The sequence below is a fragment of the Bemisia tabaci genome, chromosome 1 (genome assembly GCF_918797505.1).
Source record: "Bemisia tabaci chromosome 1, PGI_BMITA_v3".
Classification (NCBI taxonomy): Eukaryota; Metazoa; Arthropoda; class Insecta; order Hemiptera; family Aleyrodidae; genus Bemisia; species Bemisia tabaci.
Window position 1 is genome coordinate 12287750 of NC_092793.1, and position 26519 is coordinate 12314268.

Here is a 26519-nt window from a genome sequence, read left to right on the forward strand (position 1 = left end):
ACTTGAAGAACATTCATTTTAATAGTTTTGTAAGTTTTGATCCCATTTGTTTAAATTATTCATCAGCAGTTAATCTTTAATTTTACTGCCCAGGCAAAAAACCAGCCAGAAAGTTTTTCTTCGAATGTGAAAGGAGAAACAATTTGAAAGTGGAAAAAAGAATGGACTTGAAAAGGTAGGCTCTGATTTGTCTGTCCTTATCCGAAATTCTAGTTTTGCTCTTGGTACCTACCTAGTTTCGAATCCCAAGAATTTTAGCAATCAGTCACCACCCTCAACGCTCTCGCAAAATGCTTAGAAAGAGCGCAAAATCATATTTGGCGGGCACAGGCTTTTTCAAGGTCTTTTACAAGTTGCACCAAACTTGTACTTCAAAACCCCTCATCTCTGATCAGTTAGGAGTACCTAAGTAAATTCAAAATGCAAATTTTTCCGCACATTTGCATTTATATATTTTATAAAAATGTGAACTACTTATCATTCGATTTTATTTCTCATCGTGAAGTTAGTAAACACAATTATAAAATTTGGTACCAAAATTAGGAAGTTTAACAACCTTGCGCGGTAACTTTCCATTCACAACCACAACATAAACAAATCAAATCCTGATTCTTGTTATGAAATACACGTGCACTGTTCGTAATTGTGTGGCTAAATTATCTTTTCTTTATCCAATTTTGAACTAAATTTCGAGAATCCAAATGTTTTTTTGGCCCTCTTCTACTTTTTTGTCGTCAAGAGCGTTGTCTGTAGATTAGTCCTTATTCTCAGCACAATTCGCCGTTCAAGGTTAGCTAGGTAGCTAAGCTATAGTTTGATCACTACTTATTTTCCTCCAGAAAATGGGAAAACCAGCAAAAGCAGCCGGTTCTTCTGACAAGTCGCGCACTAGGGGACAACCAGCCAAGTCGTCAAGTTCATCAAGAAAGACGTCTTCAAGATCATCTTCATCTACCTCCAAGGAAAGATCATCCAAATCAGTTCTTGAAACGAAGACAGAACCCGAGGAGATCAAGTTTCCAAAGAAAACTTACAATGAATCTTTCAGTAACATCGTCCTCTACTTAAACCAATATGAAAAAGGACATATTTCTCCCACAAATCTGAAACGGGTAAGTGGTTGGATTTGTTATTGATGCGTGAAATACTGCTGCCCCTGATGCGGCTACTGTTACTCTATTGAATGGATGCTCACTTTTGGGCTGAAACTGCATGCTAACAATTGAATCTAGCAATAACATCAGTTGGACAAATGAAACGTGTTTATCATAAATTGAGTTGTCTGCGTTTTTTTCCTATTTATGGAATGGTCGCAGCAGAACATAAATGGGACTGTGACTGCGATTGACAACTACCTCTTAAAAGTGGTCCATTGGGTAATCTTATTGCATTAGAACACAATGGCTTACACTCTGAGATGAGTACACGACTGATTATCAGCAGTTATCCATTAAAAGAGGAATTCTTTAGGTTTTTAATCCAATGTAAAATTATGAAGTTTGCTAGAATGTGGCTACATGCCCACACACAAATACAAATGTTTACATTTCCATGAATTTACTAATTTAAAGTTGGTTGGTAACAATTACGAAGGGAAATATAAACAAAAGTCAGGTTCTCATTTGTAAGAACTGATTTGCTTGAAAATTTGATCTAAGATTTGAACAATAAAATATTTCAAGGACATTAGGTGAATATGAAGTCCAGCTTTTTCGTTGATTTTTAAGTCTATGATGGAGGTGGACCAAGGGTTGGGTTGTGAACAAATCTCCACCAATTGGCAGCTTTCTCTCAAGCCCAATTTGTGCTAATGACAAACGCTGCCTTCAGTGTAGCATACTTCACAGATTGTAGTTTTTATTCCTGAAAAAGTGTGAAGTCTCAGTGCAACTGCACAGTGCCTGTCCCATTTGATAGGAATAGAAGGTCCGACGGACATGATTGCTACTTAACAGTAGTCAAATCATGAGAATTTTGATGATTTCTATGGTAATCTGTTTCAGATCTATTTTTTCCCAGTGTTTCCAGTGTTTCTTCATATTTGCTTATTTCTGTAAAAAAAAGGATTAAAAACTTAATTTCAACCTTTCCTTTTTTTTTTCTTTTTTTTTTTTAAAGAAACAAATCTTACAGTGATTGCATCCCCATTCATCCCAGTGAATTTACCACTTGTTTGTATTGCTGTGACTATCACAGCTCCCGAAAAAGCAAGAGAACCAGGGGTGCGGACACTCTCAGACCACATGAATGGCCTAGTTGCTTGTCGATCACCTGATGCGCGAAAGGGGGAACTCCTGTGTGACCAGGATAAATAGTGGAATGCTGTCAGATTTTTTTTCGAACTTTTTGTATTTTCCATGGTAGAAAGTTCATTTTTCGGGGGAGGAAAGGTTTTTTTATTTTCTCCTTTTGTCCGTCATCAGGGGAACTGATAACTCATCATAAATTCCCAAGGGTAGGCTTAGAATTTTGTTCACCCTCAGTTAGATCAGAATCAATGTTGTCCATGTCCAGCATCCTGTTAAAACCGCATGTTGGCATCTTTTTCATTCTTTCAGAAAGATATAAATCAATAAACAACATGGGATGGAATCTTGTGGAAAAAAACAGTCATTTTTTAAGAGACACTCATAAAAATCTCTTCTTTCTTTCCCTAAATAATAAAGCTTCTTCAGTTTAGTTTCTCCAGTGAAGTAGAAGTATATGCAATATATGAAAATATTTGCAAATAATGATTTGTGAACAGCAAATTAATCTTAAAATGTTTAATTTTGTAACTAGATGCATCAGTTAGCAGTCATCAAGGATGCAAAAACATTGCAGGTTGTTCAGTTAAATACAATTTTTGAGCGAAGAATCACATCTCTTACATGGCATCCGACTCTGACCAACATTCTGGGTCTGGCATCCAAAGGCGGCGGATTAATGTTGGTTAATGTCTCCCAAGACAATTGGGATGTTATTCAGCAATATCCCGGTGTAAGTTGAACCTCACACTCACATTTTTCAAGTTCACTGTCAGCTAGCCTGTCACCCTGAGCAGTAACAAGAGTTTAGAAAAACTCTCATGGAGTAAATCATTTTTCAATGTGACGACTGTACCCCTCTCAACAAATTGAGAAAACAAGGATTGGTTTACTAATTTCTTAGCCTTTTAATCAATTAATCAATTGATAGATGAATATGACCTGTTTTCAACTTACAAGTTCCCACCAATCAAAGTAATGTCCATGATAAGCGTATCAAGATCAATGAGGACTTGGTTTTAAAACAATCTGAACAGATCGAATGTCTGACGAAAGTTATAGAAACTCTCATGCAGGGGCCGACTTTTTTCCAAAGTCCACCGTGATCTGTAATCAACTCGTTTTCTCTGCCATCTGTTGATAGGCATCTCTCTTTATCTGTTTCTGTGAATGTTGGCTTGCTATTTTGAGGTCATGAATTCCTCACTCTATCTAATTCTTAATCATGAAAGGTGATTTTCTCATTAATTGGTTTTGCACCTTTTGATTTTTAGCTATGAGCATTTATCCTTTGTTTATAAATTTAGTGTACTATAAGCTTATAATTTCCACCTTTGTTGCGTATGCATTTCTTCCATTATAACTACTATAATTTGTATGTTAGGATTAAGTTTTTATTTACGAGTTTAGATCAGAGAGATATGTCACTGAGTCGATGACTCCTGTATTTATCATGTATTTTTATACAAATGAATGAATTAAACAACAACAACAACAACAACAACAAAAGATGAATATGAAGAGTTCACCAGAGTTGTGATTTTTGCAGGGTTATCGTATAGTGCACTCACTGTAAAATTTCATGATGAAACGGAAAAGCTCTCAAATAGTTCGAAAGAGTCTTTCCAATGGGAGAAAAAGCTAATCAAAATTCGATCAATCAAAAGCCATCAGTACAGTTGATGCAGCAAGATGATGATTAAAGCTGAATCAGCAAACACCGTTACTCCTGCTTAGCTATGTCATCATAGCCCATCAAAAATAACGTTTCAAACTGGGCCCATTTTTAAATGGAGTTTCAGTGCCATTTAGAGTTAGAAAAAATCTGTAAAAATTCCTAGAAGCTTAGTTCACTCCCAACTTTCAGGTAATACATTTTTAAAAAATAGGTGTCATTAACCCATTCTGTCATAATTGTTTCTTGAAACTTTACAAGAATGCAAAACTTATCTGCCTTAATTATTATCTCTAAGTATTTCATCTCGAAAAACTCTATCTTAAAATTATTCTAAATTTCAGATTGGTCCTGGAGGTTCAATCCTGGCCTTGAAATTTCATCCAACCATTAATGAAGTATTTTTCACTGCTAGTCTGGATGGCACAGTTTGCTCCAGAAATTTTAAAACCAATGAATGCATTCAGTATCTATCGACCGGTAGCTACGAGTAAGTTGTGTTTCTTAAGTTTAAATTTTTACTGCCTCCTTGCTTCACCTCTAGTAACAGCAGGGGCCCCCAGAATACTCCCTTGCAGTGCATTTACCAGTATGTTACAATTTTTAGAAATAAATTAAAGAGCCTCCCAAAATTTGGCCCCTTTTTAGGTATTCGATTCGACCATCGGACCAAGGTTTAAATGGAAGCTTATATCAACAGAAAACTCAGGAAAAAATTTCAAGATGAGTATAGGAACCGTTTTCGAGTTACGGGGGGGCAAAGGGGTCACAATCCGGCCTAATTTTTTGCTGTTTTCTTGTAGAATTGATGTATCGGCAGGGTTCTTATCGTTGTTTACGTATGTGTAGCACATGGATTCCTACGTATTTTTACTCGTAGAATCGATTTTTAACGTTGCCGAATCGATAAACTGATCATTTAAATCGATTTTGAACGATTTTTCAAGGAAAATCGATGATTTTTCAGGATCGAAATTGTTTATTTTCGATTCATGAATGAATAAATGCACCTGAATAGACTGAAGCACACGTAGCCCTATGTATTTTGACACGGAGAATTGATTTTTAACGTTGACGAATCGATTTATCTATCTTTTGTACCGAATTTTTGCGATTTTTTACGGAAAATCGATGACTTCTCGGCATTAAAATCGGGTTTGCTCCATCCGAGAGCGAAGATATGTACCCAACATGATTGGAGCACATCGACTCTTACGTATTTTTATACGTGAAATCGATCTATAACCTCGATGAGTCGATATAGCGATCGATTGTATTGAATTTTTGCGATTTTTTGCGGAAAATCGATGGTTTATCGGGATTGAGATCGGTGTCTCTCCATCCAAGATCGGAGAAATGTACCCTTCATGATCGGAGCACATCAGTTCTTACGTATTTCTACACGTAGAATCAATTTTAAACGTCGACGAGTCGATATATCGATCTGACATACACAACTCTTGCGATTTTTTACGGATATTCGATGGTTCTTTTGGATCGGCATTGGAAAAATCTACCAGACATGACTGGAGCACATCGATTCGTTTCTGATTATTCTCGCAAAATCAATTTTTGAAGTCGACGAGTCGATATATTGACTGGTCATATTGACTTCTTAAGATTTCTATGGAAAATCGATTTTTTGATCAGGAATGAAATTGGTTACTTACGGTCCGAGGGTGAAGATATGCACCTGACATGGTTGGAGCACGCCGTTTCCACGTACTTTTACACGTAGAATCATTTTTAAGGTTGACGAGTCGGTTTGGCGCTCTGACAAATCAATTTTTTGTGATTTATGAAAATCCGATGGTTTCTTGAAGTTGAAATAGTTTTGATTTTAATCAAAATGGGAATGAAGGAATGTACCCGACACGACTACATTTTCTGTTAATCCGACGGAACCAAATCCATTGACACCAGAGTGAATGAGTGAATGAATGACTTCACTTAAATGGTTTAAGAAAATACATACACGTATCAAAGTACTTTGTTATGGAACAGTATGAGAATTCCGGATTAGCATATTTGAAGGAAGATAAAACTGCCCCTCGAGTTGGCCGAGTATGACTAATCGATAAACCGACTCGTCAACCTTAAAAATGATTCTACGTGTAAAAGTACGTAAGAACTGATGTGCTCCAATCATGAAGGGTACATTTCTCCGATCTTGGATGGAGAGACACCGATCTCAATCCCGATAAACCATCGATTTTCCGCAAAAAATCGCAAAAATTCAATACAATCGATCGCTATATCGACTCATCGAGGTTATAGATCGATTTCACGTATAAAAATACGTAAGAGTCGATGTGCTCCAATCATGTTGGGTACATATCTTCGCTCTCGGATGGAGCAAACCCGATTTTAATGCCGAGAAGTCATCGATTTTCCGTAAAAAATCGCAAAAATTCGGTACAAAAGATAGATAAATCGATTCGTCAACGTTAAAAATCAATTCTCCGTGTCAAAATACATAGGGCTACGTGTGCTTCAGTCTATTCAGGTGCATTTATTCATTCATGAATCGAAAATAAACAATTTCGATCCTGAAAAATCATCGATTTTCCTTGAAAAATCGTTCAAAATCGATTTAAATGATCAGTTTATCGATTCGGCAACGTTAAAAATCGATTCTACGAGTAAAAATACGTAGGAATCCATGTGCTACACATACGTAAACAACGATAAGAACCCTGCCGATACATCAATTCTACAAGAAAACAGCAAAAAATTAGGCCGGATTGTGACCCCTTTGCCCCCCCGTAACTCGAAAACGGTTCCTATACTCATCTTGAAATTTTTTCCTGAGTTTTCTGTTGATATAAGCTTCCATTTAAACCTTGGTTCGATGGTCAAATCGAATACCTAAAAAGGGGCCAAAATCAGCCTCATTTTTGGGAGGCTCTTTCCTTCGTTATTTTCAGTGTACTGAGACTAGTTAGCTTAGAAGGAATTTAAATGCTTTTTTATGATCCCTCTAAGTCCATGCGTTCAAGTATATTCATCAGAGTCTGATAGTTGACTTTGTCAAAGTTCTTAGAGAGATCACAAAAGACTGAAAGGCAAAGCTCCTTTTTATAGGAAAATTCTCACTTTAAGAGGAGGTTACCCAATGGACTCTTCATTTAAATTCGAAGCTTTTGCGAAGGTCCTTTATTTTCATTATTATTTTATTGTATTCTCATCGTACATCTAGAGAGACTCTTGGTCAATGCAAAACAAGCTTTGGAAACATAAAAGAAAGCATGTTAAACAGATTAACAGATAGTGCATTTTTCATTGACTGAAGGTCATTCTAAGATGGGAAAGCAGTACAAATAATGTAAAAATAAGTGACTTCAGCAGAAGCTTTCAATTCAAATGGAAAGACCATTCATCCTCCTTCAAAACTGATGAGAAAAAGCTACCTCACCAAATGAAAGTGCTCAAAGTTTAAGATCTGTTTGTTTTATTTAGTGCTTAATCCGTCGTAATTTTTCAGTACCTAAGACACAATTCTTTGAATTTTGATATTTATACTTGATGCAATGAAAAAAGTTGCGGGTCTGCCTTTTTTATCCTAACGATATTACAATTTTTCTATCTTTTCAGTCATTGGTTTACATCATTTGACTTAAGTGAGGAAACGGGTGTAATGATAGCTGGTGACACCAAAGGTGTCATTAGCCTCCTGTCTAAAGATGGTGCCAAGGTGAAGGAGGCCAAAATTCATCAGAAGAGCAAAGTCAATCATATTGAATTTTGCCCTCGGTAAGCTACATTACCTTTTTTATTGCCAAGTCAATTCACTTTTTAATTTTAATTTGTTTTAGAGTTGGGCCGAAATGGAATTTTCGCGTCACCGGAACCGGATCCGGATATCGGTTTTTTGTATCCGGCCGGATCCGGATACCGGATAATTCAAAAAAGTATCCGGCCGGATCCGGATAGTACCGGATCCGGATAGTGCTTTTTCGCGCGAAAAATGTCGCGATTTTTGAGGTTAAGTTTACTCGACTCACGATCGGTCGTAGCTAACAAAATTCGGGCCTTGAATTTCCACCTGCATCTATGAAAGTGAAACTATGGAACGCCGTTAGTGTCAAAACCCTTTTCTTGCGCGCGCGGAATATTTTTCCGGCGCGCGGAAAGAAAAAACCCGTTTTCGATGAAAATCTCTGAATTTCCGGATTCCGCGCCGGTTTTCGATGTATTTGCGCCGTTTGTGTCAAAACTATTTTTGTCGGCGCGCCGCTTCAAATCTGTTCCGCGCGCAGAATTTTCGATATATCGATTCCTGCTCGCCGATCGTGTCAAAAATGTTTTTTCCGGCGCTGCACCAGAAAATAATTCCGCGCGCCACTTTTTCGATATATCGATTTTTCTGCGCGCGGAGAATACAGGATGATCCAAAAGTCCCTTCCACCCCCTCTAACTTTTTACCTAATTGAGGTAAAGATTTGAAACTTGGGGGATATTCCTAGGTCAAGGGGAGCTACTTTTTGGCCCCCCTAAAATTTTCAGGGGGGCCCCCCTTGGGGGGCAACGGCCCCCAACTTTTAATTTTCAAATGGGAAGACCCCCTTTGTGATAGCTCGTTTGAAAGAACATAAAAAAAGAAAACTTTTCGCGCAAACCCGAAGTCAATATCTCAAACCGTTTCAAAATGGCGGCCGGTTAAAGTTCAAAATGGCCGAAAATTCATATCGGTTATTTGTCGATGGATTTGCGCGAAAATCGGTATGGATGGGTATTTTGACACGAGAAAAACGAATTTGATGTAAGATTTTCAAAAAAACCAAAATTTCCAAAATGGCCGCCGGTTAAAGTTCAAAATGACCAAAAGTTGATTTTTTTAGAAATCTAAGTTCAAATTTGTTTATCTTATGCCAAAATACTCTCAAATTCCAAGTTTTAGGCAAATTCATCAGCAAAAAACCGAGGTGACAATTTTCGGCCGTTTTAAACTTTAAACGGCGGCCATTTTGGAAATTTCGGTTTTTTTGAAAATCTAACATCAAATTCGTTTTTCTCGTGTCAAAATACCCATTCATACCGATTTTCGCGCAAATCCATCGACAAATAACCGATATGAATTTTCGGCCATTTTGAACTTTAACCGGCCGCCATTTTGAAACGGTTTGAGATATTGACTTCGGGTTTGCGCGAAAAGTTTTCTTTTTTTATGTTCTTTCAAACGAGCTATCACAAAGGGGGTCTTCCCATTTGAAAATTAAAAGTTGGGGGCCGTTGCCCCCCAAGGGGGGCCCCCCTGAAAATTTTAGGGGGGCCAAAAAGTAGCTCCCCTTGACCTAGGAATATCCCCCAAGTTTCAAATCTTTACCTCAATTAGGTAAAAAGTTAGAGGGGGTGGAAGGGACTTTTGGATCATCCTGTATTCTCCGCGCGCAGAAAAATCGATATATCGAAAAAGTGGCGCGCGGAATTATTTTCTGGTGCAGCGCCGGAAAAAACAGTTTTGACACGATCGGCGAGCAGGAATCGATGTATCGAAAATTCTGCGCGCGGAACAGATTTGGAGCGCCGCGCCGGAAAAAATAGTTTTGACACAAACGGCGAGCAGGAATCGATATATCGAAAATTCCGCGCGCGGAACAGATTTGAAGCGGCGCGCCGACAAAAATAGTTTTGACACAAACGGCGCAAATATATCGAAAACCGGCGCGGAATCCGGAAATTCAGAGATTTTCATCGAAAACGGGTTTTTTCTTTCCGCGCGCCGAAAAAATATTCCGCGCGCCAGAAAAAATTCCGCGCGCGCAAGAAAAGGGTTTTGACACTAACGGCGTTCCATAGTGAAACACGCGGGTCGCGGATTAGAGGAATTTACGTTGCGATCGCGTCAATTAGCAGAACATGTGCGTTATTCCGGTAATAAAGGTCGAACAATTACCATGACTGAAAAAAAGTCAAAAGTTTCAGGAAAAAATACAGAAAATTGTATTGATAGGGAAGAAAAAAGAAAGAATATCACCAAAAATTTATCGAAATTCTCAGGGCCAAAAAAGCACTATTCGGTGGGTCCAAAAACCGGATAGCGCGATTATCCGGCCGGATCCGGATACTCGCGAAAATCGTATCCGGCCGGAGCCGGATATCCGGTATCCGGCCGGATAATCCGGCAATCCGGATAATCGCCGGATACCCGGCCCAACTCTAATTTGTTTTAAAGTTATTTTTTTTTTATTAATATTTCCTATAATTTATGTCTCTACATTTGAGGCACTGGATGCGAAAAGGGCACCTCTCGATTTGAGGATAATTTAATGAGTGATTTTTCCAGAATTCTTTCCATAGAGAATTGTAGAATCATAAGGAATATTCAGTAAAAGTTTTAGTGAGATGGATGCATTCACTTTCCTTACAATGAATGGAATATTAGAGGAGACTCTGAAACACTGCAACCGAGAAGTGCCCTTTTCGCATCCAGTGCCTCATTTATCCTCATCAGATTGAAGAGGTGGAGGAATTTTTAGAGGTTTAGCGTTTATGAGGTTTGATCAGCCATTCAAAATATGAAATAGAAAATTATAGTCAACATCCGAATCATGTAGATCCGTAAATATTCGGCTATATTTTGCGATTTTCAACGCTCATTTCCATACAAGCACTTAGAAGCTCCTCTTTTAAGTTCTTGGAAAACATAATTCCCAGCAATTAAAGAAAGCGTAATACAGTTGAATGTAACTATGATTTTGAGTTATCAATTTTGTTGCTCAAATAAGACTTCAAAAGTTTCCTTCCTAAAAAAAATCAAGAAAACGAAAAGAATTTAGTCAAAGATATGTTGAGAGGATTTTTTTGTACATGGTTGATAAAAAGGGAAAAGAAAAAAAATCATAAAGCTAACCAGTATATTACTTTTTGAGCAAAAAAAAAAATTATATGAAGTTCCTGTTTTATCTATAACACTGCTATCAATTTATGTATTCTCTAAAACAAAATGTAAGTTCATCTTTGATAATAAATATTTCCAAGAGGTTTTGTGCTCTTTCACTTCTGCAGCTATGTTTGGTGTCTGTTATGCTTTTTTTCCGAAATATTCTGAGAATCCATTTGACAATTTTCAGAAAAAGTTGGTTATTCGTGACAGCATCGCTTGACAGAAGTGTTAAGCTGTGGGATCTAAGGCAATTTTCTGAAAATGCTAAACCGCTCTTCACGTTTCCACATTTAAAACCGGTGAATTCTGCATATTTCAGGTTAGTTTTTTGCCGTTTGATTTTATACTGAAAACTTTAAGTCATGTTTTTGAATATTTCAGGTAATTTTTCAGGGTTTGTGATGTTTAGAAATCACAAAGCAATTTTTTCTGGCATGTTGGTTGTGTCAGCAAGTACATCAAAACAAGAAGACTATTGAATATTTGTAGTGCTGACTTGATTTTTCAAAATTCATGAAGTCCTTAAGTATCCTTCAATATTTTTTTTCGATTATCTTAATTGAAAAGCTTACTACAGCACTGTTTTTAGTTGAAGAAGACAATGAAAATAATTATAGCCATCATTCTCAACTATTTTTCTCAATGGTTCAATTTACTCCTGATTATCCACTCTGATATTGCAGTTTTTGTTTTTATGGGGTTTTGGCGGTTATTTCGGCACTTCTAATCTTTGACAAGAAGTATTTAAAATTCCAGTCGCTGAACATGGTACAGTTGTTCTTCAGTGTAACTGTCTCGAAAATATTCATACGTCCTTTTACTTAAGGACGGCTTTCTGCATGAAAAGAGACTACTCATTTTTCTCAACGACTCTTGTTGGTTGCTCCTTGATCGCATAAAATAAAGAATTTTTCTGAAACAGGTTCCTGCCGTTACTTCAAACATTCCATGATTTTGCTCTTTTTGGGATTGAGTATTAAGTCAAAATACACACCTTTGATTCTGTGTGACTTTGAAGTATATGCATACTGCTGTTGTTGTTCACTTTAAGTTGACTTATACATAGCTACGGCGCAATCCTAATTGCTGAACCTGATATGTGTTCTGCCTGTTCAATAACAATATGCATTGGTCATCGCGTTTATCAATCATAGTGAGTCAGTAATGCATAGTTCAGATTTGTCGTATGACAATTGAATTACATTTTGCAATAAGGAACTACGTAATACATCTGGCTATTTTCAGAAACAGCATTTTTTCTATTATTTTATCTATGCAGAATATCTTTTTATGGATGAGCCACAAGTAGAAGTTCCTTCTTGCAGAATGGAATCCAATTGTAGATACATTAAGGTAGTACAATTAAATTTTTTTCTGAATGCCAGGTTCCTACGCTAAGTATTGGTGGAGATATTGCTCCCCAAAAGAAAGGGCAATGGGCCAGGGATGTTGATACTCAAGCAAGTATCAATACCAATTCCGAAATATCAATACTCATGAAGTATCGGTGCTAGCAATTGATACTTTTAAAATGGAAGAATTTCAACACCAGCACTGTAGGACTGGAGCTACATGCTTTAATTGGCGAAGCATAAAACATATTTCAAAATTAAGCCAAGAAATTTGAATTTGAATAGCTTATTGGTATCTTTTTCAGGCTAAATCCTCCAGGTTTGGCAAAAAAGTCGATGATAAAAGTTAAACATTTTTAGAGGTACTTCGTTCTCATTTGGCTTCAGCTTTTGGGAAATTTAAATTCTTCAAGGGAGGTCATAATTTAGGGCATATCCGGGGGATAGGAAAAAATTCTCTGAACGGAAAAGCAAAAAGAATACACCCCCCCTCCCTCCATATCAGATGCAGGGTGTCTACCGGTCCCCTAAAGTCCCCTATGTCCCCAATTTTGAAAGGGTGTCCCCGATATCCCTGAAAGTTCCCAATTCTCTTGTTCAGGTCCCCAAAAAATGACAAAAATCGTCCTAAACACCGGCATTTTCAAATTTTCCGCCAGCCGCGGCGGCGCAGTATAACCAGGAATGAAAAAACTGAAGTATTACTTGGTTTTTTGTATGTTTTCATTGGTTATTGGTTAAACAAAATTAGTCATATAAAATACGCCTTTTAATGCTGTAACCAGCTCCCTTTCACTATTTCGGAAAAAAATCCCCGATTTTTTTTTAAAACTCCCCTAAAAGTCCCCGGAAGTCCCCAATTTTGGTTTTTCATAACCGGTAGACACCCTGAGAACCTGAGATAGAATTGAAGAGTTCTTCGCACAAAAAATCCAGGTTGTATGGGTAGCTACCACTGAGCTGAATTCAAAATGTTCAGCGCTTCGCGCGTGTTGGAACCCGATGACGGTGACTGTTGTCGCAAAATGCGGAACGTTGTTTTTCGGTAGTTATTCTGATTGTTTATTTCGCGCATTATGTTCTGCAACTTCTCGCGACTACCAGCTCGTTTTTTATGCTTTTTCAGTTAGTGTTGTGTGGTTTAATTCGATTTTGTTTCACTCTTGACATTACCGTGTAGTTTTCCGTCGACTCTCACAAGTTCTCGCTTATCGGTTGGTGACTGATCGTGAAGTAATCACGCATTGATGTGCGAAGTTCCGATTTCGAACAATGGCGGACCTAACCGACAGCAAGATAAACGTCGCTGCCCTGAAGCGAGTGGATCCGTACATCAAGGATATTATTGACTCGGCAACTCATGTCGCGTTGTACGCCTTCAACTCGGAAGATAACGAATGGGGCAAGACCAACATCGAAGGTGCGCTGTTTGTGTACAGTCGCTCGGGAGAGCCGCTTCACGGTATGCTCGTAATGAATAGGCTCAACACCAACAACCTAGTCGAACCGTTAATCAAAGGCTTAGACGTTCAGTTACAAGACCCGTTTCTCCTGTACCGGAACTCTCAAGGAAGCATTTTCGGGATATGGTTCTATGACAAGCAAGAATGCTACCGCATATCCGATGTTGTCATCAATCTTGTCAAAACGGCTGTTGAACCGAAAGCGCCCCCTGCCACGCAGAAACATGCCCCTGTCTCGAAAGATACAGATATCTTCTCCATGCTTAGCAAAGCTCAAGAAGAGTACAACACTACGACTAAAGTGCCCGTCAAGAAGAATGGATTAGAAGCGCATCAATATGAGGCTGTCGAATTAACTCAGCAGTTCAAGATGGACCAAAGTGTGATGGACTTCTTCGCTAAAGCCAGTGGCAGCAGCGGATCCCATTTTGTTGACAATCAACCGCAACCCAGAGGTATGTTCATGGCTGTCAAACACTTACCGCCTCCTGGAATGCCTCCAGGTTCCATTGGCGCTCCGCAGCACCAAACAAACATGAAACCCATCCTAGACAAGCTGAAGTCAAACCCTGTGCATTCCGTTGAACACATTGAAAAGCAGCAGAGGTCTCTGACTCCACAGTCTGAGATTCATTCTATCAAGGCTAACTCTACACCTAAGTCTAATGTGAAAGAAGCTAAACGGTCTGCAAAGCCAAGCAAGAGTTCCTCACGAGAAAGCACTAATCGAAAGAAGCAGCTAAACAATGTAGGTAAAGTAAGTGAAGATTTAAGTGTTCTCAGAGTTAATGAATCTTCGGAATCTGTTGATATTCCATCCCAGATGTTTGTTAATTCTAAACTAGTTGTGGCACATCTACCAGCTACAGGTGGTGAAGGTACCCTTCCTACTAAACTCATTGAACAGCGTAGTAGTCTTACAGCTCAAATTGATACTCCCAACAAACCAGCACTCATGCCTCCAGTGATGTTTGCTGCCTCAGCGAATGACACTGCTGCATCACCTGCTCTCAATAGTTTCCCTGTCCAAACCAACAGTACGAATGATGTTAGGATAGAACCTCTAACAAAGAATCAATTACTTCAAGCCCTAAATTATCTTATCAAAAATGACAGTGATTTTATTAATAAAATTCACGAAGCATATTGTAAATCCTTAGTCAACTGAACTGTGTAGTATGTAAACGAATTCTCTTGCACAAGATAAGTAAGCGGCAGTGAAAGGAATGTTTATGACTGAGCAGTGCTGCGTTCCTCTGAGATTCTTAAGAAATGTGTTGTTTTGGCATTTGGCCTATTAGCCTGTGCCTTTATTCAAAGTGAGCTGTCTCTGACCAGAATATTTCTTCAACTGTCTCTTTTCTAAGTCTGATGAAATGATATTTTGCAGCGTTCTCACTTTGGTAAGGAACTTGAAGTCCTTCCTAATATATTTTGAATTCTCTAGGGAGAAGGGGCCTCTTGCTGTCCTTCAAAACCCAGGAATATACCAAAATATTATCTATTCGTACAGTATCTCTCCAAGTTTGAATTTTGAAATTCCTCTCCCACAGTCAATTCCAAAGTGACACTGCGCTGCAAAATTTCTCTTCACCATATCCGAATTATTGTATCTACACCTCCTCATTCTCTTTGTGTCTCTTTTATAAGTGTCATCCAACTTTGACTCACATGACTATCCTTTTTTCCTGTTTCTTAAATTTCATTCAGTTTTATTTCATGATTGTTAGGTTTTTTAGTTTTTTTATCGAGAATTTTTCTCTTGACACCCTCAATGATGGAGGAATTCTCTCATGAGTTAACTATTCCACTCCATAAGAAATCTGACCTACGTCTAAAGCTTGTATGTAACACTGTACATACTTCTTTTAAATTTGAGTTGTTGCCATCTAAATTTTGTCGTACATGTTCTCCCTCACTTGCTAATGGGTTTGTTGTAGAATTTAGTCAGAGCAAGAAGAGTTGTATGCTATTGAAAGTGGCTCAATAATCACAATCAGCACACTGGGAAAGTATAAAATTTACTCTTAGCCAAATGATTTGCGCATTTTCTAGCTTCCCGCCTCTAAAACTATTATATGGCAAAGACCTAATTTGAAATATATGAATGGCCATGGTTTCACAACTTCATAGAAAGCGATGGATAGTTGCTGTCACTTGGCACAGTTCCTCAATTATAAACTAATATTATAACAAACACCATTTATCCGACATTCTCTCTCCTTCTTTTCAAATTATGTTATAAGTAGAATTATTTTTTTATTTTTTGCTTTTACTTGAAGAATAGTGGCACATGATATCAGCCATTTTTAGCTTCATGTGAATTTGCTTTATGAGCGCTAAGGAACCAAAGAGTGTAACCTAATATCCTTTTTGATACAGGAAGCTAGAAAATGCGCTAATTTTTTATGCTGATTATGAAGTTAGGACCAATTTACTTTCGATGATGACTAAGCCATTTTCCTTAAGAAACAACTCTTCACGCTTCAGCTAAAGCTCGCAACGACTCATTGTCATCTGTCATTTCAAAGTTTACATTACAGTTCATCCATCTAACCAAAATCTGTTTGAAATTTGGAATGTAATAAAACTCCCAAAATCTGCATTTGTCTGAAGTTCTCAGTACACTATGATGAAGAGTCCATCATTTGCCTCAGACTCTTTTGTTCTCAGTAGAGGTATCTCGCACGTATTATTTTTTACTTCATCTCATCTTACACTTCAATTTTTCTGGAGTGACAGGATCATTTCAAATCCATCCCCTGTATTTTCCTCCTCTTTTTCTTTGCCTCCAGTTCTAAAATCTGCTTGTATCGTAGCATCTCATTTTTCTTCTTTGAACCTTTGGTTACAACGATCTGCAAAGGCAGAACAATTTTTCCTGTCTCCCAAATGGTACCAGTCTCCTTGGAAAGTGTGAAGGAAAGATAAACTACCAGTGCGTTTTTTCGAAGGGATCAAATATTTTCTTCCCTCAAGTTTTTCTGAGCATCATTCTTTTTATTGATACCTACTTGAATCTTTTTTCCTATCGTGTTAAGTAAACCTTTCCAGTTAAAAACTTTATTCCCCGTGAAAAATCTTAAAATGCAATTCATATCGATGGTGAAACTACCAGACCACGTATCTTGGTTTGCGACGTTGCAGACTTCCTGTCATACTTTATTTTTTAAATGGAAAACTACTCAAAGTCAATTCTTGAAAACTTCCGTGATTTTTTTTCTCTGTGTGAAGGATACTCTATGAAAATTTCAAGAAATGATATTGATTAGTTCTTCATTAAAAAAATAAAATGGGAGCGGAGATTTTTAAACACTGCAAACGAGATACGTGGTCTGGTAGTTTCACCGCGATATGGATTGCTCTATGTTGCAAATTATCTTCATTTTACTTCATTGTGTCTTCCTCCATTCTTTGTTGCCTGACAGTGCCCAGGAGTTCAAAATTTTGGTCCTGGGGGATTGTATCCCAAGGGGATTTCCTTTCCAATTCTTGACTGTCACCAAGCTTGTATGAATTTAAGCCTTATACCTTTTTTGAGACTTACCTATGTTGATCAGTTATTAATCATTGCAGCCTTATTTATGAACTGAGAGGAGAAATATCTATACTATTTAATTTTCTAAAATTTTCCATGAGGGTGGCAGTTGGGTCTCCCCACTGACTTTAAATGAATGCCCTAACTCTGCAGGATTTCATAGAATTGCTGACTATACCAGTTTCAATCTCCTTTAGACCTACCTCTGAAGGGTCTGCATTATCCTTCTCTAAAACGCTACACTGTCATATTCTTAGGAACTATCTTCCCCTTTCCACCGCATTTTCTGCAATTTAGTGGAATGAACTACTATATCAAGGGAAGTCTTTGATGCGAAATAGACTAGAAGTAATATCTAATTATTTTCGAATTGCGATGAATATATTTCAGACAGGTCTGTTTGTTCAAAGATAAAAAACTTCAGTGCTTTTTCATTTTTGAATTATCGGAGGTAAAACTTTCACCCTAGTAGATCTATGTAAAGAATTTTAGAATGTTGTAGTCAGCTGTCCTCTCCTTAAATTTTTAGCACTCTCCTGTAACCTTTGCCGAATTTCCATCTTGTCAGAAAGGAACATTGATTCACTGTACACCTATCTTCCAGAACCAAGAGGGAACTGTATGTATGATAAGAGAATATCTACAAATGACTAGAATCAGTAACCGAAGCAATCAGTCTTTCGTTGAAGTTCGCCAGAAATATGTTCAATGCATTATCGAACCCATTATTTACTCCAATATCCTGAAGTAACTGTTATTGAACTTTCCTTAATTTTGGTGTCTTCTGAACAATCTGCATTTTTCGTAGAATTATGTTTCGATGGTGAATAAGAACCGGACTAAATACTGTCGAGTTTCCAAATTTCTACAGTGGAAATATACGGAAATAGCAACTCTTCCAAAGCATATCAAAGGTGAAACTCCCAAACCTTGTATCTTGGTTTGCAATGTTGCAGACTTCTTGTCAATATTTATTTTTTAAGATGGAGAACCACTCCAAGTCAATTCTGAAAAATTTCCTTGATTTTTCTCTCTTTGCGAAGCAATTTCTGAGGAAACTTCAAGGAGGGATTTGGTTTGTTCTCCTCTAAAAAAATAAAATAGGAGCAGAGATTTTTAAACAGACGAGACGAGATATGTGGTTTGGGAGTCTTACTGACGATGTATCACCATATCCACCATGATTTTTCCACCTTTATCTCCACAGAAATACAAGTGTTGCAACCAGTACAAATGACTGGAAGAAAGCTTGCTCTCAGAAGTTGGATGCATTCCTTGCAAGAAACTCCCGCCATTCTTTTTTGAAGTAAAAATTTGGTGTCTGTTCGGATTTTATCATTTTTATTTTTTAGTATTCTCAGTCCAAAGGTGATTCTGTGACTTGTGCAATTAGCTAATCATCAACCTGAGGTAGGCATGACGAAGGAATAGAGTTATTGACCAATCGCAATAACATTAGTTACCAGACAAAATTTTTACCGTCAGTCTACAAATGAGAGTGAATTCGACTGAATGCATCTCTTGAAAAATTTTGTGCTGGTTTGATCGCGTCGGTTGCTGATATTAGTCCACAAACAGATGTTAATGTGTAATCAGACCCTTGTCCCATGATCATGTTTTATCTTTAAGTGAATCGTTATGGCCACTTGAAATTTTACTCTTAAATGTCTTATGTGCAATAATTTTCTAGATGTTCTTCCACAGACTGAAGGACATTTTGAAGTTTTAATTACTGCAAAATGTTTCAAGAGGAATGTTTTCGATAGCCTCTGATTTTATAGTTGTTTCTACATTTAACTCGGAGGAACCTTCTTTTCAAGCAAGGTCTTTCATCTGGTATCCCTCGTTCCTATCACTTTTCCAATCGGTGTCTTGTTGTTGCATTCTTCCTTCATTTGAAACGTTTTTGAAAATTTACTCCCATTAGTTACCAAAAATTCCCCAAATTCGGCAGCCCTTATTCCCTCTCTGAAAATTTCACAGGTTCATTAGCAAAAGAATGCCAGCTTTTTTATTCCTTACCTCGCTTTCCACCAAATTTCTTTTCATTGAAGAAATAGACATCAGTGGAATTGTTGAAGGTACTCTTTGACTTGAGTGACTTTCATTGTTCCGGTGTATCACTCTTTTTATTCGATTTCTCTTTCTGTAACCCCATTTAAATCTCATTAGTAAACACTGCAGTTGAATTTCATGTTTAATTAACTCCAAATGTGTAAATTAGATTCTGTTTTTATTCATTTTTTAAAAAGCCAATCAAACTATTTAAACTAGGTGTCCTTACAGTCCTAAGTTGAGCCTACAAGCTAACAATAAGAATGATGTGTTAAACTTTTCATTAGTCGCTAACTTTAGATTTGCGTCTGTGATATGTACTTGTTAAAAAATTGATTTTATCGCTGAATTTTATTCATCTAAATACTTGGTGTGAACTGTCATAATATAGCTGCATTTGCCCTTCATCAAACAACGTGGAAGCCATCAAATGAACTTGCTCCTAGTTATTTTCTTCATTTAATTCCTTATTCTCTCATTTGGGCAATTCATTTTATCTGTTGTAATCATTGCTTGATTAGATTGTCCAGAGTTTTTAGGAGAGGCATATTTAACCGTTTTTACACCAAGTTCAAAATAGGTTTATCAAGCATCACCCTAATGGTCACCTTACTCTAAATTGAATATTGGTCAATTTTCTTTATTTTACCTAAGTCAAAACCTTATTCATTAGTTGCTATTCTATGATCAAAAAATTAACATTTTTGGAAACTTCTACAAAATAATCCAGTAATGGTGTACCTATAGTGTTTCAAGAGCTTGTTTATGACGAAAGAATTCCACCTGGCTCGTTAAGAAGTCGTAATCTGTGATATGTTGGAAGTTTTTTTATTTTATTTTATGAAAATACAAAAGCTTTGTTGTGGACATCTAACGTGTATATTAAAGTCCGATAGTCATTGTCTTTTCAATACTCTGTACAACAGCCAAATATTCAGTTTTTTAAGGAGCTAGAGATACCTCATCTTGTTACTTGTATCTCTTCTGAAAAATGAATAACATGAATGCGCATAACAAAACTGACGTTTATTTTGATGTATGTAATAGGCCCCCTCAAAAAACTCAGCTGAACAGTCATTTGCAATGTGCAAACAAAATCGGTTTTGTAACTTTCATGATCTCAGTTTATTGTTTTGGGTTTGTTATTATGAAGGCTTCTGTGAATACTGAAGTGCCACAGTTGACTCAGATCATACAATTTTGCTTGGTTTAAGTTAGTCGGAGCTTGCGATTTAATGTTGTTTATGGTACTCTATGTACTGTAATGAGTAGAAATTTGAGTATGCCATGAAGATCCCCATTGAATTGATCTTTTGTGAGCTGGGCAGCACTTTTAACAAGGCACTGACTCCTATGAGTTTTTCTCATCTACTATCAATTTACACAAGCAAATAGATCCTTGAATATATATATCTGTACTCTTGGTGTTCCTTTTGTTAACTTTTGTCAGTTTAGTCCTGTATTTTGAAATTAGGATAATTTCTAACACAACTTTGTCTACTGGAGTAAACATCTGCATGTCTTGTAACTCCTCATAGCTCTTGTTGTATCAATGAACTAGGACATCTATTTCCTCTCTGGCTGTATTTCATTCACAGCAAATCAGAATTTAATTTACTAACAATGTCTTCATTAGATTGAATTTAACCTACAAATTTAGCACTTGGAACACTTAATTCTGAGTTGCTAATAACGGCAGTTTTACTATGTCTCTGTTAGATTAATGTAGAATAGAAACTTTTTTATATTGTCAGTGGAAATCTGAGAGTGGACAGAAGTGAAGCCGAAGCTGTAATTGCAACTTTGATTTTTTCAACCACTTTAGTTCAAAGATTATCTTCTGAATCTCGAGTTCATTAATTTTCATTATTTTTATTTTCGCAGTCGGTGTCTCTTGAAGTGTAAAATAACTTCCTGAGTTTGCAAAATCCTGTTATTTTTGTCTACTCCGTAATGAGGTGTATAATATGTATATTTTGTATTATTGATGTTAATTCAGATATTGCTGTAAAAAACAAGATGTTTTCTGAATCTTTGACTTCCTCTTCCTCATTTTTCTCAGAGGAGAGGTCAATCTGAGTGATGGAAAAGAGAGAAAAATAAGGTTACCCTCTCTGCCAATGAGTGAAACCACTGATTTTATTCTTCCTTCCGGTAGGATCTTCTCCCCTCACTAGATTTTGCTGTTAGGTAGTCCTGTAGAGGCCCTCTTTAAAATAATTGTTTTCACTTGTTCTTCATGACTGCGTTTTTGGAGGACAGAAGTTGACATTAAAGCTGCAGCGCATTACATTGATTCACCAGGTCCCATACTGCCGTGCTAAGGAAATACGCCCTATGAGCCTTTAGGCAATGCCAAATTTCCTCCATTAAAATGTGGATCCCCTGGAAAACTTGCGGATATTTTTTTCCCAATTTTCCATATAGTTTTATTTGCGATTTAATCAACAGTCTTTAAAAATTTAAAGAAAAAAAAATTCATAACCTTCTTCTAAAATTAAATTTTAATCGGAGGAAATTTGGCAACTCTCGAATGTTCACACGGCGTTTTTCCTTAGCACTGCAGCATATTGAGCAGCGCCTCGGACTCAACCGTTGTGGCTGCCGCCGATGGCATTTTGACGCTGACCTAAGGCCGCAAAAAATGCTGGATACCTGGTTTGTATTAGACCTCATGGGTAAGATGAGAGGAAAAGCACTGTCAATGAATTTTGTACATTTTGGTCGTTTTCTAGGGTTTAAATGTGAGGTGTAGCTACATAGTGAGAAAAAATATAAATGGGGTCTTATTTCCTCTGGTTTGTTTTTTTGACTTCTCTGACAGATAAATCTAAGAGGACATTCAGAAACTGTTACTCATTTGTAGGGAACCTTTTGACCTCTTCTCAACTTCTCCTCTTCATTATATTTTGATTACAGACATACTGTTTTTGTATACACTCGAATGCACTTTTTTAAATTCTGTTTTTATGCTCTAACTGTACATTTTATTACGAGAAAGGAGAAGTTATATTTTTATATTGTTGTTAATTGGAGTTGTGTGACTCATTGTACACATGTATTTTAGATACTTATGGTTTTATGTGATCTGATCAGCTTCGAAGAAAATTGAATCACTTAAAAGTCATGGTTGTTTTCTGTCTGCTTTATCAGAGTCACCAGCAAAAGATAATGATGGGCCACTTTTCCATATTTTTCCTACAGGGAAGTCAGTATTTGCAAGATACAACCCAGAATCTGTCTCGCAGATGTCTGCACCATTCTTTCCGTTTGGTGTTATGCCTTCTTTTATTTATCAAAACCGCTCCTCCTTGTGCCCTATTTTCATGTGATATGCATAATATACAGGTTGCTTTAAAATTTGACGTTTAAGTCTTTCAGTATCGTCCTTGACAATAACTATCTTCAAAATAGCTTGGGAGATGTAGCTCTGTTGCTTATATAAAGTTTTCCCATCGGCTTTCATGCTTTCTCTCATTATGAAGCCTTGAGTCGATGTCAAGCATGAATCGGACTCTGAAGCCCTCTTGCTGTTTTCATGGCTGCGATAATATGTCAACCAGATCAGAAGCTATAGTAAAAGTCTTACTTTTTTCCAGAATACATTTACTTGAATACACTGAAATACGAAAATCTAGCTATGTCAAGAAAACAGAAATGCTCCAGAACGCTGTAATATTGCACACTGCTGCGTTCAATAAATGCTCCTAAAATACATCAGATTAATCAGTTCTGTCTGACTGCTGTTTTTCATTATGCACCTTAGTTTTTTTCAATTTTCAGTTCCCTAACTGTCCCATCTTTTACTCTGTCTTCACTAAAAGGATGTAGGAAATTTTTCTCTGTAATTTAATTAAAGATTATTTCCTGGCAAAAAATGGACTGTCCCACTCAATATCTATCAGAATTTTGTCGGCTCATCATGTTTCGATATGTGTTTGTAACCGTGACCTGAAGAAACCTGACTTGTTACAGTGTCTTCCTACTTCTGTCTCAACATCTATCTAGTCGGAAAAATAATTCACTTTAAAGAATGATATTGTTATTTCTACACTTGTGAACTAATAACTCATCTCAGAGCTATCAAGTGGAACCATTAGCATTAAAGTTTCCTACAGATATTTTGTAAGAAGAGACTCAAAGTTGTTGAGTGTTTCATTGTGTAAAGTGCTGTTGTGAAACTCTCATTAGGCTGCAGATTTTCTTGTTGTATTCCTTGAGAAACCCCCTAATACCACGTAACGTCATTACTTAATTTTTTTTATTTATTTCGGATTATTATACAAAATTTTCTCAGTTTCTAGGGAAGCGTACGGATAGTGCAAGCTCAAAAAATTATATCTCAATGTGCTAGATTGCACATTTCAAATCAGATTATAACTTTTTAAGTTAAACAGACATGGTGATCCATTAAATCATGATCCTTCCCTTTTTATCAGAATTAATTGGAGAAATTTTCAAGAAATGCCTAATATATTTCTCACACAGATGAGTAAAAGAAAGATTATGATGTAGAAAAAGAATTTGCAAACTTGTGCAATTGAGATCCGTGTTTTTGTGCATGCTTTACTGACGTACGCTGCTGTTGGAAGATCAGGTTTTCATGTAAATTGTGATAGTATTTTTAAGTGTTAATGTATAGTTTTTTTGATGTTCGAGACACCTTTTATCTTTGTCTATCTTTTTATTGATTTTGACTCAAATGGCTATTCAAGATAGCGCCCAGATTGACGTTTTGTTGCTTCATTTGCCGTACCTTGCGTTTTTTTTGTCTTAGAAAGAATGAGGAAATTATTGAACTCGAGTCACCTAAGTCTCAAAGCCATATTAAAAAGTGGCTAAGCTCCACTCAGTCTGACAATCATGATTCAAATTAAAATCTTACATTGTATTTATTATTACTGTATCTCCATTTGTATTCTGGTCCATTTGCATTATACCTCAGTTATCAAAGGTTTCCTCAGCTTCAAATAAATTAACACAAACTTGCATTTGAAAGTGCACCGAAGATTTATGGAATGTAACACAGAATTTTGCACATAAGACATTTACATTCAAATAAATTAAATTACTGTTCAACTTAAATTCACTCTAAAAAACGTATTCTTCGAAAGAAAGAAAAGTCATTCTTTTCTTCTACTTATACTTATTGATCAAGTCTCTTTAAAAATGTTTTCTACGCTATGAAAATTTAACATATTCTGTTCACAAGCTAATCGATTGGACTGAAATGATGAATAAATCTGCTCCTGCCAAGTGGTCCTTAACACTTTCAAGTAAATATCATCCACTCAATTTTGGTTGTATCCTCAAAGTAGTCATCAATGTAGTAGCAAATGTTTTTTCCATTAAATTCATGTAAATATTCAGTTTTCTAAATATCTCCCGGTTTTTTCATCAATATTCTCTAGCTCTAACTTCTAACTAAAATTCAGTTCATCAATGTCAAGTATTTTTGGACCAAGTAAATTTCAAATGAGATTTTACTGGTCATTTAATGTTCATTTTTGTCATACTCTTTTTCTAATATTGGAAAAGCTGTTCATGGAGGAAGGAAGAGAATTCTAGACGCTCCTAAAACCCTTTTTGTTTGTTCTTAGTGCCCCCAATAACTTTTTTGTTTTGTTTTTTTCCTGCATTCAGTTTTCACTCCTAAGTTCGTGAGATTTTAACAAGAGACTTATTTTTATGATACAAACTTGTCCAAAGCTTTTATCAATAACATGGGTGAAACCCAAGACAATGCCGCTCCCCTCTTTTTCCATCACCTCATCAACCCATTACGTACTCATTGAAGTTAACAGAATACCTTTTCAGTCTTTTTCGAGACTTGACAGCAATAATCTGTCTCTCATCAACCAAGTAGTTTTATTAAGAAGTCTTACATCTACGCAGGAGCAAGGGTATAGAACAAACGCTACACACGCCTATTCTGTCTGTGTGGTCTTTGCTCTTAACTTTGCCCAAGCCCATGTAACTGGAGAGTGAGACACTTTCATAAAAAATTGAGTTGCATCGTTGAATAGACGACAACGATAGAAAGCAAAATATTAAATATCAATTACTGCACAGCTGCCCTACAGCAGGGAGTGTGCCATCTCACTTAAAGTTAGAATTATGATCAATGAATAATTTTGTTATTTTTGAACTAATACAATTGTAAATTTGGCAAGACAAATGTATGTATATTTGTAAATTCATTTTGTTTTCCCCCAATCAAGTCATGTGTCAAGTTGTCATGAAGAGGATATGGAAGAGAAAAACTTTCCTAATAGTATGAAGTTAACAACTTTTTTTTCAAAAATAAAACAAATTTTTCCAGCCCTTAATTTCATGTCTTCTTATTTAAACCGCCCTACCCTATTTATTCTGACATTAATCCAAATATTTCCTCCTCACACTGTGGAGGCTGCCTTATTTGCTCAGCAAACAGCTTTTTTCCCAGTCTTTTTCTGCAACATTATCAGGTAAGAGGACTTGGATGTTACAACGAAATATTACTCTGTCAACATTGCTGAAACACTGCTCTTTTTCTCCTTTCGTATGCGCCAGAAAATACAATTCTCTACTCTGCAGTGTTGCGTCATCCATTGTTTTTGGAGGTCTTTTTACTTACCATGTTCACTTTTTGGCAAGAAAACATGTGCACAAAAAAAGTGGATGCCCATACTTACCTAGTTACCTATGAATCGAAGTGAAAGTAGCACTGTCTCAGAAATGTTGACTTGGGTATATGTTGCTTGAGTGGCAAGGTCCTCTTATACAAATCATTTTATCAATCCAAAATTCAGCCCTTTGTTTACCTAATTGGATTGAAATTTCGAATGTAGTTTGGTCTCATCCTGTCTCTGGGTTCTAAATTACTTAGTTGCTTATTTGCAGTGACATTCTTAAAAGTGATGAGTTTCAAAACCTTTTCACCGTGAAGGAGGTATATTTCATGAGTCCTTGTTTTAGAAACAACCACCCACTGAATAGCCCCTTGAGACGAGAGTCCAATGTTAAAATTATTGTGTTCTTAAGAACGCACCAAACTGATGGAAACATTTTTGATTCCAGTGTGTCATAAGTGGTATCAATATTTACGGCAATAAATAAATGTTAAAGCATTTTCTGTGTTGGGTAAGCTCAGCTCAATTAAATAAATTAATTGCCTTAGACCTAGGTACCCATCCAGGAGCTCTAAATTTCTTTAAAACTCCATGGATATTCTGAATATACTTAATGATACCCACTGAATTCTTCTGATTTGCTTCGAGATGCCTGCAGGATGTCCGAGATCTTATTTCATTGATAGGAATATT

General features: G+C 36.7%; 2 protein-coding genes across 2 annotated transcripts in view; both read left to right on the forward strand.

Moving 5' to 3' along the window:
- The first annotated feature begins 461 nt into the window (after positions 1 to 461).
- Positions 462 to 26519, forward strand: part of LOC109038745 (DNA damage-binding protein 2) — a 34169-nt gene continuing 8111 nt past the window's right edge. The window contains exons 1-5 of the mRNA XM_019053922.2: positions 462 to 1112; positions 2782 to 2979; positions 4266 to 4411; positions 7516 to 7674; positions 10995 to 11126. Of these exons, the coding sequence (XP_018909467.2) occupies positions 843 to 1112; positions 2782 to 2979; positions 4266 to 4411; positions 7516 to 7674; positions 10995 to 11126 (905 nt within the window). The 5' untranslated portion in view covers positions 462 to 842. The remainder of the gene's footprint in view (positions 1113 to 2781; positions 2980 to 4265; positions 4412 to 7515; positions 7675 to 10994; positions 11127 to 26519) is intronic.
- On the forward strand, positions 13190 to 25544 carry DCP1 (decapping mRNA 1). Its single transcript, XM_072296232.1, has one exon. The coding sequence runs from the start codon at positions 13432 to 13434 to the stop codon at positions 14788 to 14790; it is 1359 nt and encodes a 452-aa protein (XP_072152333.1). The 5' UTR covers positions 13190 to 13431; the 3' UTR covers positions 14791 to 25544.